We start from the raw sequence: 13,017 nt of genomic DNA, 5'->3' as shown, positions 1-13,017 counted from the left end.
ATTGTGGTCCAGTAAAAACTAACATCTGCTTTCAGGTGGTTAGTGCTGCCTCTGCGTCATTAACATTGCATGAAAGTGTAATCAAATAAGTATATAATTGGAGTGTACAGTTGCTCCCAAGAGAGCAATTAACTTCCTCACTTGACCATTTTACTGTTTAAAGTCAAACTGGAAATAGAAAGTCATCTTTTAGTTGCCACTACAACATAAGAGACACCTAATACTAACTAGCCCCCTCCTGTCTACTGTATAATTTGGGATAAACATGGGCTTCCGATAAGTGAGTTCTTGCATTCTTGTATCTATCGCTATACCACAGTATAAAGCCATACTGTTTCGCTATAGCTGGCCCTCAAAGTTTGCTCAAATGCTGTGGACGGGGCTTAGATTGCTATTGCAACCAAAATGAATGGACGTTTATATATGATGTCTGAGTGGCCATGACAAATTTGGTGCCATTTGGCCAATAGGTGGCACGTTAGCAGCATCATCTAACTATAAAGGAAGGAATGTATGTATGACTGTCCATTACATCTCAAGAACTGCCAGTGCTTACGGGGCCAAGCATAGACCATAGAAAAAATGGACGTAGCATACCCGTCGAGGTCCGTTCTCTCATCTTGATCCAATCGTCCTCACCTACTGGAGTCTCCATCTTGTCAGACTTTGACTCCACCTCATTTCCTCTCACCAAAGAAGGCCATGTATGTGACGTTGGGGGGAGGGAGATACGTCCATCTGGCTGACGTTTACCTCCGAGGAGATGTGAGGGCCAGAGGCTAGCTGTCAATCAAGAGGCCACGCCCCTGATTATTCATGAACTTTAACCTCCATTAAAATAAAAACTAGCCTGGTACAAAGAAATTAACCCCCCTCAGTGTTGTCATGGAGATATGACCTAAACATACAGACTAGAATGTTTTTTTTTGTCCCAGGCCTTAATGATGCTGTGAAAACGGCCTGTTTAACATTGGGGTCAATAAGAAACTGCTCTGTTATGAAACCTGCCCCTAGTGGACACTCAGAGAACTGCAGTTTCTGGCACTTCCTGATTGGATCAACCAAGAAGTCGCTGTGGTGGGGGCTCGGGGCCTAGCAGTTGACTCGCTCTGAACAGGCACATCCCAAAGACACATCCCAAAGTGCAGCGCAGTGCACTACTAATAATAAAATGCAACGAAGTGCAATGGAAACAAAGAAGCAAACAGATGATGATGTAGAATGAAACATGTGACTTAAACCCATGCTCAAACTTGATGCAAGTTTCCGCTCCATGAAGGCTGTGTCAGACAAAAACATCAAATCTATGTGGAGTATAAGTGTTTATCTTTAGGTAGCCTAGCATGCTAGCTTCAACTTTCCTAGTGGAATACAAACATAACAGCACAGCACAATTGGTCTTCCCAATCTTAAATGTTGTAAAGGGACAGACAGCTTAAATAAATGGAACATAACCAAGACTATGTGTTCTTGTTAATTATTGAATATACTGGGTTATGATGTTTTCCAGTCATGGCACACTACAGCAGTTTAGAGGTCAGGTCAGTGGCTTTAATGCTCTTTCCACAAACAGTTCTATCCTCTTTGAAAATTGGAGAAGTAGCTGCAATAACATTATATTTTATATATATATATATATATATATTTATATTTCCCTACACAAAAGGTGAGGAGAATCCATATGCCTTTTTAACTATAGCCCTGGTTCTGTTCTGAATAGTAAATATAGAGCTGCCTGAGGCCTTATTTTGCTCTTGTATGACAGTTTTGCCATACATAACGGGAATGTGACAACCTGTTTATTAGTCACCTGAGACATATACACACAGTCCTATGGGCTAGCACGACATAACTTGGACCTATTTGGAACTGCTTACAACATGGTCTTTGTGGTGAAGTCACAACTGTCTCTAGACCCGTGTCCAAGCATGTGGCCTTTACAGAATCCGGCAATTCAGATCTCAGGGAACTACTGTTTTTAGCTTCTGACAATACATCCTTTGTGCTGGAAGTGTCACGCTCAGGCGCTTCCTGTTAAGAGCCTAACACAATGTCCATATATTTAGCAGCTTTTGGTGGTCTGACCATAGAAAACAAACAGAAAGCTCATGTATGGGTCTGTGAGGTAGAGTTGAGACGGGGATATCAGAGCAGCTGTTTCTTTTCTGCCGGAGGAGTGCAGAGTGAGTGTTGAAGCTTTAGACCCTCTGTTCACCCTGGGGAGGGGGAGAGCAGAGGGAGGGGTGCTGCCTGTTGAGCCCAAGGTGAAAGGGTGCCATGGACCTGCAAATGGAGACGGGGAGCTAACACTCAATCTGACTCTGTCAGTCGGGGGGAGATATACAGTTTGGATGGGTGCTGTCTGCCTTGAGTCTGCCTTCTGCTCAAGAGACAGAAGCCCTCTGTTGCTCATTTGCCTCTCTGACTGTCGTTCCCCCCTCTTTCTCTCAATTTCCAGCCTTCCCATCTGTATGTGATTTAGGCACAGGCTCAGGGGAAAGGCAAGTCCGCTAGGGGAGAGGAATCAGGGCAGGGTAGGAGGGAGAGAAAGGGAGGAAGTCCACACAAGTTTGTTTAACAGGACTGTGGCCGGGTCGGGACAAGGCGCAGTGCTGCATCGGGAGGTCGGAGCAGTGGAAAAGTGAAGCCAACGGGTGCAGCTGAGCAAGAGAAGCTGCCCAGAGACTTTCCTACAGCCAGGAGATACTGTCAGAGACAGGCAGAGAGGGGGGATCAGTGCTCAACTGGGCAAACACACAAATATGGCTGCTAAATCTCTGTCCTGCCTTCTCTGCATCCTATCGGGGATTGCCTACCCAGCTTCTGCCGCCAGACTTGGGGAACAGCAACAGTTGGTGCTGCAAGTAAGACAGATTTGGTTTAATCTCTTTCTGGATGGTATATTGTGCATGATAGCACAGTTATGTTTACTTTCTGACCTTTTCTACCTACTGCATATGTTTGTAATGAGGCTGATGATAATGTACGCAAATGTTATGTTGAAAATGGTAAAAGATAAGACAGGTTTTGAAGTGTTAGGGGAGTGATTAGTTATGGCAGTGCGGAGAGCTCTCTAAGGACTTTTATGTGTTGGTGGGAACTTCACAGTGCTCCTGCTTTGTTTTCATGCATGTGTGTGTGTTTGTGTCATTAGACATATCCCAAGGCTAAAGCTCAACTGGGCTCTGAGTTACTGTCTCCACCACTGTCATGCCCCTCCTGCCCCTCCTTGCAGCTCCCTAATGGAAACCAGCTGCCAAATGTTGAGCAATACCCCAGAAGGAGAGAGAGAGAGAAAGAGAGAGCATAATAGATACTTAGGGCATGAGCAGCAATACCGGACTACCCACTGTTGTTCCCATGGCATAGCAAGGGGGTCAAACTTTCAACAGGGGACACACTTTTCTTGAATCATTGAAATCATGCTACATTTTCTGATGCTGAGATTATCTTTTTAGCTAAAGTTTTGATCTACATTTGTATTATATCACATCCATTAGGATACTATTTATGGCTGATTATTCTTTAAACAATCGGCATTCAGTCATTCCGGAATGGTCTAAAGCAGTTTCATTGTTGCTGGTAAAGGCCCCAACACATTATACAAGATAAAAAAAGGCTTTGCACCGGCCTTTCCATTCATTTCCTATAGAGGAGGTGTTAGCGCCCAACGTAACGGTGTGCTACGCTCAGATTTGCCTCTCTGCCGCTGAACTCAAAGTTCAGTCAGTTGAACTTTGACCTAGTTTCCGCTGACCTTTTCAAAAGCGCAACCAATGAGATAGAAGTTTTGAGTGTGTTGTTTACGTTTCCTTGGCAACCAGAGAGCGACATAAAGCCATTTAGAAAGATGGAGGAAAAACGTATTGTTTGTGTATCCGAGTTTCCCAAACTATTTAATGTTACATTAAAGTCGTTTCACGATCTGTGAAGAAAACATAATGAAGGAGGTTTATAAGCATCAAAGCAGGTTTGTGAATAGGCAGTTTACCAGCTAACGGTTGTTATAACACTAACGTTGATTAACCATGTGTATTATCACATTATCACTAACCTTAATAATACTAATGTCGCATGTAAGATTTTGTAGAAAGTAAAAATTTTAATAACTGCCATTGGATGTTAAAATCACATTGTTATTGTAACAGGGTTTGTGGCAGAGTACACCAATATCGATGTTCTTGGCCAGCAATAGGGTTGTTATCATCAACTTCATCTGAGCAAAATCCCCCTAAATGCTTATTTTAGAGCAAGGGTTCCCAAACGTATTCAGCTCGAGACCCAAACGTGTCTTCCCGGGATCCAAACTTACAAAAATACATCATGAATTCACACAATGGAGAGTGAGGGAATCACAGAAGTCACACTCAATGTTACCTCCGCCAGAGTGTGTGAACATGTATTTCAGGTCAGGAATCATCAGAAGAGACAGAAAGGGGGGTAAACAGCCCCGCACACATCTAAGCTGAACTCACCAGAAAAAAGAACACTCCTCTTCTATTTTAATTGGGAAAATTAATTCACATATTATAGCATAGTTATTGATATTACTCTGCTTATTGGCGAACCAACAAAAATGGGTCTGTTACTTATTTTGGCTGCCGACACCTTGTTTCCCAGATTGTTTGATGTGCAACAAAGTTCTAATGAACCAATGCATGTTTGCAAAATATTAAGCCAGATTTATGCCCTGATTTCTTGATCTATAACAACATTGCTTGGTTGACAGCGTTTCTGGTAGTTTTGATCTTAAGTCATCACTGCTGTATTATGCACATGCGGTAGTTGCAAATAAGTAGAACAAGATGTCAGTCCATAGATAAACTTCAACTTTATCCGTTTAAAAAAATGTTCCATTACTGTGTGATTGTAACTACGTGGCTGCTTTGGATACATTTCGGGTTGATTTGTGTTCATTTGGACCATAGAACTGAACCTGAGAGCCATGATTCTTGGCTTAGTGACTTTGCTCAAAACTGATCAGTATGGAGAAACATCCCACATCCCCCCAAAGACAATGAAGAGATATTCAATCCTCAAACTGGGCAGTGCTAAACCAGTTTCAACATTTCTTCCACATTTATGTTCTTCCTTCATGTTTATTTCTCCTTCTTACTTAGTTTTAGAGTTGAGGGTCTCTAGAGATGAGGCCTCGCCTCTGCAGCCAGACTGTCTGTGTACAGTTATTGAGTTAGGATGAGATTCTCATGACCCAGGATTATTCCCATCCTGAGGGTTTTCAGAGGAGTTAGCATGACTAAATCTAGTGTCTGAACCCCTCTTCAAGGTCAATATAAATACAGCAGCCAGCTCTTGTAAGAAGGCAAAGCGGAAATTAAATACAACCTTCAAGCTTCAACATATAATCCACCTAGTTCTCCCACTCTGGGAAAACTCTGTCAGCAGATAAAGGCAGATAAACATATAAACACAAATACACACAGCATTTAAAAGTCAAATTTATAAAACATCATTCTATAGATCCAACTGTCTGTCGAGGCTTCCTGCCCCCACACATTGCAGAGAGAGGGCATGGCCACAGTTTTGGAACTACATGACCAGAGTGTGTTGACTTTGGACAGTACTCAGCTGTAGAGCCAAATCCTGTTTTTGCGCTTGATACCAGCTACATTTGTTTGGCTCTGTATCACAGAGATAGAGCCTTATGGCGTATCCTATAAGTATTCAGTCAGCACACAGGAAAAACACTAATTAATAGGCTGCAGCTTCACATGAAAACAGCGAGAGGCTAACATGTTGAATGTGATCTTTGTTCTCCACTGTAGTGGGCACAGTAGAAGGGCTACAGAAATAGTTCACATTACTGAGTATGCTCATTGTTGGAAGAAGGCGGCAAATATCAATTGTTCAAATTTCTAGGGATTTATTAAAGTAACCGCCATGTTTGAAATTCTTATTCAAACTTTCAGAATCTGTATAATAGGACTACCCCCATGAGAAATGGATCTAACATAGGGTTGCCAACTCCCTGAAAAAAAATAAGGGACACCTTATTGGCAGGGCCGGCTGCCTTAATTTTTCCTGGCGTAGTGAATCTTTTTAGCCCTTTGTGAGGCGATTCTTTTTTACTATTTGACTCAAACCTGAATTGAATTAGATGCATATTTGAGTGATATAAACACATAGAAAATAAATAGTCATCAGCATTTTTTTCTATAAAATAACAAACATTAACAGAATAAAATAGATATATTTCTTGCTTAACAGTCTATTTGATACTAATGGATCTTTATCAGTTAATCTTTTGTGGTTTATCCTTCTCGTGTGAGTGCTCCTCTCTCTTTGCCATGGCTTCTTCTGGCTACTACTTTAATATGTTGACTCCCAATCTGTGTTTTCCACTGCCGTTCTGTCATACTAATGGATCTCTTTCAGTAACAGTTCCAGCTCATCATCGGTCCAAGAAAGTAATACTCCAGTCCTACTTTTCACCATTGCTGTTCTTCCTCTGAAGTATTTGCTGTATTTTCAACTTATACACCCATGATTTTCAACCTCAGAATAACATTACTGCTTCCTGTCCACATGTGGATAGTCACATGCATTTTCAGGTGGGTTAATATGGTCGGAGCTATAACACTTGTGCGGATGGAGATGGTTTTTGTTTTGAAACTGCAAAAGTGTGGATGCAGTCTAAACTTCATACTCACTGTCAGAGATGGCATTTATCTTTATTCTCATCCCACTCTCCAAAAGAAAGCGACTAAGCATACTTCCCAATATGTTGAACATGGGCAGCAAAATGTTATTCCGCAAGCTGCTCGGTTGTCTACTTGAGATGCATTCCTCTCATTTTAGAGTTTAGAGTCCCAAGAGTCCATATCCTACCTCACAACCATCTGCCTCATCTCTCTCTAACCCTAACCCCCTGCCCCGTGCTCCCCTGTGTATACACACTGCCGCTGTTTGACCCATCCCAGATTGTCACACAGCTAATGGGTCTAAACCAATTCAGAACTGTTAAGTGGCATTACAAATGGTAAATAGCTTTGACTCTCAGTGGTTTTCCCATAAACTGTGGTCTATTACTCCTAAAGGCTTGGACTACCATTTGGGGCCAAATCTTTTCTCTTTTTTTCTTCACCAAAACCATTTGCATCATTAGCTGAATTTCCAGGATGTGTTTACATGGCAGGCGGACACATTGAATGTTTCTATAGGTCTGGTATCAGTGTACAGTATTTGCACTGTGGGTCAGGGTAAGGGTCTGCAGGAAGAAGCAGTGCTACTGTTCACAGGGGTGTTCCACATTAGCTGGCTACAGAAGCATGTCTTTGTCTCAAACGCAGCCCATCTGTGAATAAATCAAAGGAAAATGTGAATCATAAGTAAGCATGTAATACTGTGTGTCTGTGGAATGTTCCGTCTTCTGCGTCAGTGTCCAGTTAACTGACTGGAAAAAAATAATGGAGTTCTCAAAGACTGCTATTGTCTGCCTCGTTGAATGAATTGATTCAAATCTTCAAAGATGTTCAAATGGGTGTGTGTGTGGTGGGTCGGGCTGAACTCTGACATCACACCATCCTGAGAAACTAAGGTGAGCAAACATCAGACATGATGTGGGTTTTAAAATAACATTCTGTAAATAGGAGGGAGACTTTCCTCACAATTATTTTTTTCCTGAAACATTCAGGCTAATGCTTACATCTAATGGAAACGTTAAAGCTGCAAAAAGCATCTAGATAATTTACTGGTATGTTCACATCATCTTTTTCTAACACGATTCCCCCATTAACAGTTGTCCTAACCAACTACAACTCTTTCCAACAAGAAATGTGAATAACAGTCAATTTATACCAAGGCTCTGACTTGGGGCCTCCTGACCCTTTGGGCCCTGGGCCTATTTGATTACCCATCTACTGTAAACTTGCAGAGCTATCTTTGTCATTCATAGTGAAAGTGAAATTCCGGTGTAAAATCCCCCCAGGGTCTTTTTCAGAAAATACACTCATCAAATCTCATCAAATATCATCAAAATCGATTAACAACTATTAAAGGAGAAATCCCGGACAGTCGCTCACAGTCGCTAACAGCAGAATGTGGCTAACACACCAAAACAGGGTCCTATGTTTCCCGGTCTGTTATTTTTTCCACAATCAGTGCCGAATTCCTTGGCAAATAAGCCTATGTAGACCTTAACACTACCCCCTAAGCTTGACCCTAACCGTAACCTCTAGCCCTAACAAAAATGCTGAATTAAATCCACGAAGGCAAAGGCTTATGTGACCGGGGAACATATGGATGACCCCATCATTAACTGGTCACCAGCATTCCCAGGCGTTGCAGACATTTTTGTCTTAACTTTGATGTAGACAAGCGCAAAAGGATACCCCTAGCCAACCTCAAGCTGTAACAGCTGAGGACGGCATGTTGAATCTGCTTACCTGCTAAGCCATATGTAATGACATATCACGTTTTAAGGGGTGTCCCATTTCGTAGAGGTAGATATGCAGGGGGAGGGGCACAAATGAGAAATGGGATTGGGCCTTGTAGTGCTGTTTTACTTAAAAAAATGTATATGTCTGTACCCACTTCAGGAATGTGCAAAGGGATTTTTCCTGAGTGAGCAGAACATATGCTTGCCATGTAACTGCAAGGGTCATGCAGACTACTGTGAAGACATCACTGGCGTTTGTTTTGTAAGTTTCCCCACATTTAGTATCACTATCACTGAAGTATCAGAGCAAACATATAACTGTATTTCCATACCCATTAACAATAGATCGTTTAAATACTGTTTTAATATTCTGTCTTTCAGAACTGTAAGGACCACAGTACAGGTGATTTCTGTGAAATGTGTGAAGATGGCTACATGATGGCTCCAAGCCTGGATGGACGACACACCTGCCAACCCTGTGCCTGCCCCCTCTCTGTCCCCTCGAATAAGTAAGCCAGTCTGTTCTTCTTTCTGCAGCCACAAGACTGTGTGTTGGCAAGCATTGGGTAATCTCTGAAATACTTTCCCCTGTGTGTCCGGCCAGCTTCGCAGTGCACTGTGACAGAGGAAGTGCCATTCTGCGGTGCAAGTGCCAAGAGGGCTACGCTGGACATTTATGTGAGAGGTCAGTGCTCAGGAGACTAAAAACACAACTGTCTGAAAACAGACCATACACTTCATCAGGTAACTTTAAAGCATCTACAGGGCTTTTAAAAAGGCGGTTGCTCACAAGTGGCTAAATGAGTCTACAAACATCATCAAGCCATACAAGTGAAACCAATTGGAAACTAATGGGTGGTGGGTACGTTTACAGCCCAACATTAGCTTTTTACTACTGGAGATTGTATTTACACGTCAAAAATCATATAAGTGGTGTCCATTTGTGAAAATTATCTTGTATCAAACTTCACAGTCGACCTACAAAAATATGTTATCCTTGTAGCACTCAATACATATATCCCATTACGTATATCCTTGGTACTGGTGTTAGCCATGTCAGTCTGATAGAATCTAGAATCCATCAAAAACAACATCACATTTTAGTACTTGTGTAACAAATAGCTGAGGCAACAAGTCGCCCAATGTCCGTAGATTACAGTCATTATGGAAAACATAAAGACTTCATCACAAACAATCAAATAGAGTGTCCGAAGGTGAATTGTAACAGGCAGTGGCATTGTCACTCATTCAGGTGTGCTCCAGGTTACTATGGCAACCCCATGGCGATTGGTAATTCCTGTAAGAGATGCGACTGTAACAGCAACTCCGACCCTAACCTGATCTTCAACGAGTGCCACAACATGACGGGCCACTGCCAGCACTGCTGGGGAAACACTGCTGGTGCCAACTGTGAGAGGTGTGCACCAGGTTTCTACGGCGACGCCATCAGTGCCAAGAACTGCAGAGGTGGGGGCAACGAGTGAACTCCTTCATTCGGGGTGTTTGCTCTATGCTTGAAGACTTAGAAATCTTGAACCTGAACAATTCTTCTCATGCATCTTGAACCAGCGACAGCGCCGGATGTATACAGATGTACATCTGGCGAGTCGTTTGTATGTTTCACCATCTAACAGCACCGCCATTACTGCGGTGGTGTCTCCCTCCAGTATGCACGCGTTTAAATGGGAGCCGTCATTAGAAGTGTACCTTTTCTACTTTTACCTTTACTTTTTATGCAGCATTACTTTTGACAACGATGTCTGGGAAGTCAGAAGGAACCTGTGCAATTCTCTGCTGCTCCAACAGCAGTGGGAAACTTCAAATTTGGAGAAAAAACTGAAAGCTAACTACACAAACCCTTACCTCATGAAGAGCGTCCCTGTCTGAGGCCGTACAGTCTACATGGATTCAAACCTTTACCTCATGAAGAGTGCCCCTGTCTGAGGCCATACGGTCTACATGGATTCAAACCTTTACCTCATGAAAAGTGCCCCTGTCTGAGGCCGTACGGTCTCACTCATCAATCTCACAATGAACAGCATGCGGCTGCCTAGCTTAACACAGTGAAAAAGCAATGTCGGCTAAGCTAACACTGCTTAGCTAGCTCATGTTAGACGCCTCTATCAAGGCTGCAGTGGTCGAACACAGTAAAATAACTCAGTGTGGTGTTATTATGAAATATAACATAAGTTGCTCTAACTAGGGCAACCTATGACCACAATGTTAACTGAGTTAATCAGTGATGGAGGTAAATAAAAACTAGCACTCTTCATGAGGTAAAGGTTTGTGAAGTTAGCTTTAAACGTACAGGTAAAAGTAGAAAAGGTTCACATCTAATGGCGACTCCCATTTAATCACATCATATTGGAGGGAGTCGCCACCGCAGCGGTACTTCACCAGATTCGTCTATAATGAAGGCAGGATGATGTATTTAGTTTGTTGCCACAGTTGCTCTGACTGACTGTTGACCATACTAGTCATACACCAGTGACAGCAGTCCAGCGTTCTTCCATGTCAGTGTGGTACAGCATAAAATGACCTGTGATATTATGTCAACCAGTGCTGGAGTCAGCATATGAATAGCTTCGAGGAATTATCAGGGTTTTTTTTACCGCATATTTACTTGAATTCCATCTTAGTTATATTAAAATGATTATATGTGCAGCAAAAGTATTTTATTCACTATGTGATGTACTTACTTTGTATGTCAAAAACTGTTCAGTGGGAAAAACAGGCCAAGGTGACAATTCAGGATCAAAGATTACCGTATGCCTTTTGAGGCCCTGCAAGTCCAAAAATAACCCTTTCCACGATACTTGTGACATCATTTGACCTCTGATGTTCTCATTGTATGTGCCCTGTGTCTGTCACAGAGTGTGAGTGCAATGAATGTGGCACCTCTTCATGCGATGACAGGACAGGAGTGTGTCACTGCAAGCCAGGTGTCAAAGGACGACTCTGTGACCAATGTGAGGTGAGAGAAACTGTGCGACTCTGCGTACCGCAGTCCATCTGGTATTTCTTCTAAGTAAAGGATTATTCCGGTTTATTACAATGTGGGGCTTATTATCATGGTTTCGGCCATCATTGCTATTGGTAATAATAACAATATTATCTGGGAACATAGCAGTATGGTTAGAAAGTAGTACGACAGGGCAAACACAATCAGTCAGACCCTGGACAACAACACACGTGAAAAGTAAAAGTAGAAAAGTAGTTTCAGTAACCTAACATGTGGAGTCTTGTTGAATGTTTGAGTGTAGTGTAAACATTGGAAGCTGTTGATGAAGGGCAGTTGAAGGTTAATTGGGCGGCTGTGGCTTGGTGGAAGAGTGGGTCGTCCTCTGTTCGAGAGATTGGTGGTTCGATCCCCATCTCCCCCCGGTCCACATGCCGAAGTGTCCTTGGGCAAGACACTGAACCCCGAATTGCTCCCCGTGCTGCGCATGGGTGTGTAAATGTGGTGTGAATGGTTAGATCAGATTAGATTGTATGTAGATGTCCACTGCCATCAGTGTGAATGTCTGTGTGAATGGGTGAATGTGACAGACACTGTGAAGCGCCTTGAGTAGTCAGATGACTAGAAAGGCGCTATATAAGTACAAGTCCATTTACCATTTACCATTTAATTACTACAATGACCTGAAGTTTCAGTTGAAACAGTTGAACGCTCATTTAAAGAGTATGACACAGCAGTAGTTGAATTGTCCATAGTGTAAGTGTATGTGTGTGAGATAGCTCTAGTGTGTGCACTTTAAAGTTGTAGGTCTTGGGCAGTACACTAGCCTAAAACAACAGTTCCTCTGGTCTACACTATGTGGGTAGCTTGCTTCCTGCACGGGGAGGGGCAACTACAGCACCATGTGATTCTGGGACCAGAATTTGCACTAACTGAGATGTAGGGCAGTCAATCAGGGAATTATATCTGTAAAGTGCTACTCAAGCTGAGACACATGGAAGAAACAGCCGGGCATGTAACTTTATTTCACAGGGCTGGTAGCACACTGTGGCTCTATCTATCTCCACTCAGGTTGAAATGCAAGGCAGTTCCAACAATTCAAGCTCTCGGGTTCATAGGGCCGAGGGCCCGCTATGACTTAAGGGGAAGGAGCACTTAATTTAGCAACAACTTATCACAAGACTCATTAGATTGCATTGAATATGTGATATCCAAATGCTAAACCAAACTTGAATAGCTAGCAGCAATAGCAAAATCTTAAGGGTAACTATCAGGCTTACAGAGGTTATCAATATTCTCAAATCGCTTTAGCTAAATTTGAAGAATGAATCAAATAACACCACTTTGTACTTGTTTGTAAGTACAGCTGGATGTATACTCCTGTGGAAGACAAGTGGAGTTCAATGGAACGACTTTTGGAAAATTTTGGATGAAAAATCCAAAAATTGTAAAATGTCCAAAAATATGACTAATATTAATATCACACAATTATGAATTATTGCCAACAGCCAACATAACTAACCCTCACACAGGGCACCAATGTAGGTACTTTAGGTTTAATTGGATCATTAGTGTGACTATCAAATGAAATATTTGATAAAGAAAATTAATAAAGAAAAATTACTAAAAATGAATAACTTTAATTTATTAAAACTTCACA

The 13,017-nt window shown here is 42.1% G+C and overlaps 1 protein-coding gene across 1 annotated transcript in view; it reads left to right on the top strand.

Moving 5' to 3' along the window:
• Positions 1-2,335: 2,335 nt before the first annotated feature.
• lama4 (laminin, alpha 4) overlaps positions 2,336-13,017 on the top strand; it is a 42,117-nt gene continuing 31,435 nt past the window's right edge. The window contains exons 1-6 of the mRNA XM_083933462.1: positions 2,336-2,864; positions 8,559-8,660; positions 8,780-8,907; positions 9,003-9,083; positions 9,651-9,865; positions 11,272-11,372. Of these exons, the coding sequence (XP_083789588.1) occupies positions 2,763-2,864; positions 8,559-8,660; positions 8,780-8,907; positions 9,003-9,083; positions 9,651-9,865; positions 11,272-11,372 (729 nt within the window). The 5' untranslated portion in view covers positions 2,336-2,762. The remainder of the gene's footprint in view (positions 2,865-8,558; positions 8,661-8,779; positions 8,908-9,002; positions 9,084-9,650; positions 9,866-11,271; positions 11,373-13,017) is intronic.

This window comes from Echiichthys vipera (genome assembly GCF_963691815.1).
Source record: "Echiichthys vipera genome assembly, chromosome: 19".
Lineage (NCBI taxonomy): Eukaryota > Metazoa > Chordata > Actinopteri > Perciformes > Trachinidae > Echiichthys > Echiichthys vipera.
The sequence above is the reverse complement of the archived record's forward strand: the minus strand, read 5'-3'. Positions and strand labels throughout refer to the sequence as shown.